This window comes from Tubulanus polymorphus, chromosome 8 (genome assembly GCF_964204645.1).
Source record: "Tubulanus polymorphus chromosome 8, tnTubPoly1.2, whole genome shotgun sequence".
In the NCBI taxonomy this organism is placed as follows: Eukaryota; Metazoa; Nemertea; class Palaeonemertea; order Tubulaniformes; family Tubulanidae; genus Tubulanus; species Tubulanus polymorphus.
The window spans coordinates 10,234,323-10,241,388 of record NC_134032.1 but is presented as its reverse complement, the minus strand read 5'-3'; the positions used below and the strand labels follow the sequence as shown (position 1 = coordinate 10,241,388).

Sequence of the window (7,066 nt, the reverse complement as noted above, 5' to 3'; positions counted from 1 at the left end):
ATGGACCACATTATGAACTTGACCATCACCGTGCCTACTCCGCACTGCATCTCCTCACAACCAAAAGCATAAAAATTCAACTCATTTTTCATAGTATTTTTTATTCACATATACAAATGATGTACGATGATTCTTACGCTTTAACTAAATCTATACAAAAGTAAAACTTTAATGAAAGAAAACATAATATTTAATACATTTTTAATTAACATTGAGCCATGAATAATACAGGTAAATATTCTAACCAGTTTCGTGAATATTACAAGATTAATGAATATCAAAACAGGACTAATTAATATGATTTTGTGGGATTTCTGTGGAACTCAGTCCCTACTGGGTACTGCTCGTTCCACTATCACAACACCATAGAGGGCTGGGTTTGAGGGGCGCCCAAGAAAATTTTTCTGCTAGCCTGCAATCCAGCAATCTGAGCATGTGTGGAGATTCAAAATGTAATTTTCCGTACGTCCGAAATAAAGGATCCTTTCATATTTGAACTTCGTTCATCCACGTGTACCGCTCAAGTGGTGACAGCTCGATCCACCCACCCTTTAACTGAATTTGCGGTAAAAAGAAATTTAAACAGTTCCAACAAACTTTCTGTTGAACTTTCAGTAGGGGCCTAAATTTTTTCAGGATTCTACACAACCAAGTCCAATAAACTTGCATGCACACATGTGCACACGTTTAACAATCTAAAACATTTTTTTATGCGCGGAATATTCGGATGCTGCCTTGAATTTCACTCGAATAAAGGTTGGAACTTTCTTCTTACATCATATCCAACTGGAAAAAAAAAACAAAATCAAAAATTTTTCAATTAAATGTATTATCAAAAATTCATTTTAATTGTTATTCAGGGTGGGAAGAGGGCTTAGACCTCGCATGCCAGTAGATGGACAGGGCATTTCTTGAACTGGATGTAACCTTCAAATCTGAATTCTGAGACTTACAATTTTTCACGCTTGAACACAAACGCCATTTTACTTAGGATAGAATTTTAGAGGAAGGGAAGAGGGAATGGGAGCCATCTAAGATAGAGGACAGTTGATCAGACTACCTAACCTTAGTGTCTCCCTTTGCAGTAGTTTTCGGCACAAATGATGGTAACTTGGTCACCGTATTTAACCAGCGTCCTCAACAAATATTCCTGACTATTTCCCGAGGTTCAGCTTGCATTTTTTTAAACAAAATTCCCAGACTTTTACACGACTATTTCAAAGAAAAGAAACTTCCCCTACTTTTCCCCGATTGGCGATTTCCATGGTGTTAATCAGTCTTTATTGTTTCTGGCAGTCTCATTCGCGCAAAATCTAGGCATGCTGCTGATATCGACATAGATTCCCACATGGTTTATACAAAACAATTTGCATTCTGAATAGTCTATATTGACATAATTAAGAGGACAAGTCACAAATATCGTCTATTTTTCTCGATGTAGATATATCAATGATAAATCATGATAAGTTGTTCGTTTTGACGTAACTGCGTTTAAATATATTTCGAATACTAGCTATATCATGAGCCCCCGGAGGTCAAATGATTCGTGACGAATACGAAATCGTTTTATATGAATATCATCGTTAAGTGGCGGAAACATCTAGATCATTTTCATAAATGAAGAGAGTCATGTTTGCTGTGTACACAGGCGCGTTGGAGGCGATCGATTGCCGCGGCCAATTGTCAATTTTTAACGGGATGTCGTCGCAGCGAATTTACTTCAATCTCATGAAAAAACATGATATTCAAAGAAAAAAAATGTACACACAAGTGCCTAACGGACCCAAGCCTGTTTGGCCCGAGCTAAATTTTAGCACGGGTCAACTTATTGCGTGTCAATTGCAATTAGTACCGGAAACTTCGCTTTGTTTGAGCATTTTTTAGTATCGAGTGATTGGTTTATGTGTGAACGCGCTCTCTAATTAGGTAATGGCCAAATTTAACTCAAGTCTGATCCAAAATCGGGGCCAAATCGTCCTTAAAACTTAAGAATGATCAATCTTAAAGCTTTACAAAAGTTGTGTGCTATTTTCAATCAGAAATATAGGTTTTCATTTTTTAAATTGCCATTACGTAACTGTCCCTTTTCAGACGGTTCCCATCATCGATGTTTGTCGCATATTTAGGATCACGCAATCAACAATATTTACCGTTTGGATATAGATTACTATAATAACGGTCATTACATTCCCGTCGTATATAAACCCAGGAATAACTAGTTCGCGTCTAGTCACCATTTTTACCTGTCAAGCTAACTACTATCGTCATCGCTGTGCGTATAAGTTTCTCGACAAGGTGAGTTTTACCTTTTTCTCGTTCTCATAAACAATTAACATCGAATTCTAATCTGTAACCAAACTCTACAGGTGGAAGGGGTAGCCTACCCCGAGGGGAGTATAAGGGGGTCTCGAACCCCCTGCTCAGTGTTTGAAAATCTACTACTTCCTGGAATAATTTCAGCGTATTTTCTGATTATTTTCGAACAATCTTTCTTGAATCGGATCACACGATACCGTCAATAACGCCTTCAATAAATAATTTGCCATGTAGTCGTCTAAAAAACTGTCTTATCCGTATAAACTGTTGATGAACGAAGAAGTCCCACAATCAAAATTCGATACGATAAAATTCATTAAATGAAACCACAACATTCCGCTGTCAACAGCCATCATCCAGGTAGATTATGGCTGTTAGTCAACAGCTGAAAACGCAGCGGCTTCATTTCGATAAATTTCATCGTATCAAATTTGAATTGTCGGACTTCTTCATTCAAAGCTTTCTCTATTTTCATTATAAATGCTCCAGCATTTTCGTTGCGTCTTCGGTATCAGAGATAAAAAAAAAACAATGAAACTATTGCTAGCTGTATTAGTGTTCATGGCCTTATCGTCGGCCGCCCTGTCGTGTCGCTGCAGGCAAAGAACGCTGAAATACAAATTCTGCACTTCCAAATACGGTACGTTTACATCACCAGTTGGATCTCTGAGGGAAATCGATAGGTTCAAGTACGCGTACAATTCAAAATCACTTGTTTTTCTTTTCCATAAATGCCGAAAGTCCTGAAAGCGAAAATCCTATCGAAAGAAAGGACGCCAGGCAACGTCAATGCTGCAACGGTATTCTATAAGATAGACGCCGAGAAATACTACAAGGTGAGAGGCATTGACTCTTAAACGCTCGTAGACAAACCTCTGACATATTTCCATCTGAATCACTACTGCACTGTTGGAAGAAAATACATCTAGTTTCTGATTTCACGATCAAACTAACATGTCTGATTACGATTTTTCATTATTTACACGCTTAGGCCTTCTTTTTCTAATTACATGGAATACGGATCTGTCTCCCTGACCCCGAATTGTGCAAAAATCACCAAATTAAAAACAGATTTTTTCTGTTTTTCGTCACAAATTTTCAGTAAAAGAAACATTTTTTTTAATACGTCCGTCCGATTTTCAATCTAATAAGTTGTAATTTGCAAAAAAGTTTTTTTTTCATTTCTCCCATCATTCATATCAAATTCATCACAATTTTCACTCCTTTTTAATGTTTTCTCCTGCAGTTTTATGCGGAATATACTGTAATAATTTAAAAAAAAAACATTCATTCTTATTTTTCTTCCTGTTCCCTTCCATTTGAAAACGCCTATTATAAACAAATTTTTAATTCCAATTTTTCTTCCCTTCGCTCTCCCACTCTTTTCTTGAAAAACTCTGTACTCCAAACAATTAGAAAAAAGGCCTTAGTAACATTCGAAATATTTCTACACCAATACATAATATACTAAGCTAGCTTATTTTCTCTGAATTAATCTTTGAGTACTTTGCGTGAATATTTTAGCCCGCGGATGCCATGGAGGCAAACCCTCTGACGGTCGTGTCGACCGCAGCTACCGGGTCCCTGTGCGGTTACCCCGGCCTCAAAAAAGGAGAAACACACATCTTGTTTGGTATGTATGCATCGTCTGTAGCTGTGTATAATTTACACTTTTCAGCACTTATGACGCGGCAAATGCAACATTTAGCCAGCTGGCACTAAAACAATACAGGCCGGCCACCTTTAATTGACATGCTTATTCCCTGACACGCGCATTGTTTTCCCTGATCTGCTAAGAACACAGCGAAAACTGTTTGATTTTACGCGCGATCTAGCAGCCTCAAACAAATTTCCCAGATTTCTCGCTACTTTACAAAATTTCACTTTTTTCGAAAAACGAAAAGAAAATTCCCTGATGTTGCCATCCCACCTTAAAGAACCCTTAGCAAAAAAAGTTGTGCGGTTGTGCGGGATCAGGTTGAATTCACACACCGGACTGCTGTTTGTTTCAGTGTATACGTACAAAGGAACGCCTAGACTTGGTAGCTGTTCTCAACCTTATGGCGTCACAGAAGCTGACATCAAGGACATCGACTGTTCTACTCAGACTGGTATGGAAAATGGAATGATACGCGAAGTTATGCCTATCGACTTCGATGAGCAACTCGTTAAGCCGTAATCATCAAACGCGCCCTCCCTGTGGCCGGTCAATGAGATATAGGCATGTAACGCGTTATTCTATAACTCCGCCGCAAAAATAAAAAGGATTCTTTCGAATAACTGAGTTTTTTCGATTCGAAATTATATCGTTAGGTGCTTGTCAATCGTTATCGTTTCCGGTGGTCGAATTCATGGCCTACGTTCAGATTCAGCTGAGGCGTCACCTAAAGGAGGATGCACCGCCAAGAAAACCCTTTGGCTAAAGAAATTGATACCTCGCTTTTCATTCTGTGGAGCTTTAAATTTCACCCAGCCAACCTCTTATATACCCGCAGTGTTCTCGCTGGTTCGAAATTAAAGCATGGTGGCACGAGCGCCGAAGGCTCGAGCTCATATCAAGAACGGGGGGTCTGGGGGCACTCTCCCAGAAAAATTTTACATTCATAGGTGCTTAGATACGTTTTCCAAGCATTTGGGGGCCATAATTAACTGGTTTAAATCGGTAATTTTCATGTAGCAGCGATTATCGGTAGTTTGTTCGAGGCACTTTTCTGTTCTATATTGGTAGGCTTACGTGCATAACATAGTTCCATGTTCTCAAGTCTGTTAATATAATTCAATTTTATCATTAACGGCTTAGAGGAAGCATTTATTAATTTCGAGTTGCAAAATATATATATATATATATATATATATATATATATATATATATATATATATATATATATATATATATATATATATATACCCTATATTGCCAATTGAACAAAGAATATGTGTTGCATGTACATCGAATGAAGTTGAAACAGAGGTACATTTCGTGTGCATTTGTCTCAAATACGTTGATCTACATAATGACCTTTTTTCTAAGATCAATGCTATTTTAGGACTAGACATCTATCTTTTGTCAAATATCGATGAAATCAAAATTCTATTAAGTAATAGTCGTGTTGTAACTCTAGTGTTTTCGGATTCATATCAGCGGCAATGAAACTTCGCAATTCCTAATAATTCATCTTAATTCAATTTAATCCAATCGGAATTAGTCGTACCGGTTTATCACATGTTTGTTGTACTTGTAAATGTCAATGTGTCTTGTAAGCCTTATCATAGGTTGGCTTGTTTATCTAGATGACAAGAAGATAAAGAAGATAACTTTTTTTGAAATCACGATCAAGCTAACCATAACAGACCGAGCAATTAGCACTATAGAAATGTACTGATTACAAATTCTATAGCAGTTCACAAAATGACCTGGCCGATTGAGATGAGAAACGAGGTATCATTTCCTTAAAACAAGTAAAACTTCAGTATGCCTGATGATGGCTAACAGTTGCTAGCCGAAACTCGTCGCTCCTTATATACTATCATTCTGATATAGAATTTTTCAATCTTGGCTTCGTTATTGTGGGATTTCTCTCGTTATCATCATACACGGATATTGTGTATCTTCTCGTCTAATTAAAACTATTGTTTCCTACGCGAAGAGCCGCAGAAGTATTTTCGAGCCACAAAAATTTAATCCTTACTGTATTTATTAACAGGGGAGTCTCAAACGGGTTTATAGGCCTACTAGAGTCCGTGATCTAACGGTGAATGAATACAATACTGTATGTTAATCGTATGTTAGATTCAATATTTGTCTCAGGGTCAAGTACTGGTCAAACACTGGTCATTATAAGCGCTGTTATTGTATTATTGTCAGTCGGGTGTCAAGACACCAATAATTGAATTACGACTACGAATAATCCCTGATTACATATTTATACAGTTGAATTAGTAATCTATACGCTATAGGTTTAAGCGAGAACCGTTAATATTTCTACTATAAAAAGTTGGATCTTTCAGATTTGTACAGATCATGTCGTAAAAAAAATTGCGCTCTGCATTTGCAGGACTTCATGTAATTTCTGAAGATTTGTTTAATACCCAAAACGAGTACAGATAGTTCTATTATAGGCCTATAGGGCCTAGGCCTAAGTGCAAGTCAGCGGAACTGAAAGAAAACTGGTCTTCTATCTGGCCTGGTCCCTCCGATAGGATGCAACTTACCCACCACCAGGCCTCCATTTTTTCAAAATTGTAATCAATCATTCAGGCACTATTTTTTCTAAATGTTGATAGGCCTATAAACCTAGAAAATGGGCAACTAATATCGGTAGCGCAACCAAAATGCCCAAAAATATTTGAGACATTATTGACTGTCGACACTATTGATGCTGTGACATTATAACAGCAGAAGTGGAAAAAGGCGAAGTTTAGTAGAACCACTGGGCTGCAAAATTACGGCGAAAGTAATTTAAAGAAAGATGATCGGCTGTGGCAAGCGAGTGTTTCAATCAACTTACCGGTCTTCGATAAAACCTTTCGTTATTCGTTTCGGTTGCGACAACTCGTGAATTCTATTGGGTCTGTGACCTGAAATATTTGAAGTAGAATTATTGCGGCGATGTCACGTCAAAATAATTCAAATACCCCGAGAAATTTCAGAAACAAGTCGAGAACCGACCCAAACTTTACCTGCGGTCGCCATCTTGTTTGTATGTTGTCAAGGAAGGTTGTCACTAATCTACGGATATGGACTTTCTCA

At 37.6% G+C, this 7,066-nt stretch overlaps 1 protein-coding gene and 1 long non-coding RNA gene across 2 annotated transcripts; one reads left to right on the top strand and one right to left on the bottom strand.

Moving 5' to 3' along the window:
• Positions 1–108: 108 nt before the first annotated feature.
• Positions 109–7,021, bottom strand: LOC141910098 (uncharacterized). Its single transcript, XR_012619832.1, has 3 exons — positions 6,997–7,021; positions 6,825–6,894; positions 109–786 (listed from the first exon to the last, which is right to left on the bottom strand). It is a non-coding gene; the product is annotated as an uncharacterized LOC141910098 (long non-coding RNA).
• LOC141909862 (uncharacterized) lies at positions 2,216–4,596 on the top strand. Its single transcript, XM_074800518.1, has 5 exons — positions 2,216–2,295; positions 2,806–2,956; positions 3,058–3,152; positions 3,841–3,949; positions 4,329–4,596. Exons 2-5 carry the CDS (start codon positions 2,848–2,850, stop codon positions 4,493–4,495), a joined length of 480 nt encoding a protein of 159 aa, XP_074656619.1. The 5' UTR covers positions 2,216–2,295; positions 2,806–2,847; the 3' UTR covers positions 4,496–4,596.
• Positions 7,022–7,066: the final 45 nt, after the last annotated feature.

Excerpts from the sequence above, each read along its gene's own strand:
- LOC141909862 (XM_074800518.1), top strand. The coding sequence starts at position 2,848 with ATGAAACTATTGCTAGCTGTATTAGTGTTCATGGCCTTATCGTCGGCC. Across the intron at positions 2,957-3,057 it reads ATTCTGCACTTCCAAATACG|TCCTGAAAGCGAAAATCCTA; the intron begins GTACGTTTACAT and ends AAATGCCGAAAG. Across the intron at positions 3,950-4,328 it reads AGAAACACACATCTTGTTTG|TGTATACGTACAAAGGAACG; the intron begins GTATGTATGCAT and ends TGTTTGTTTCAG.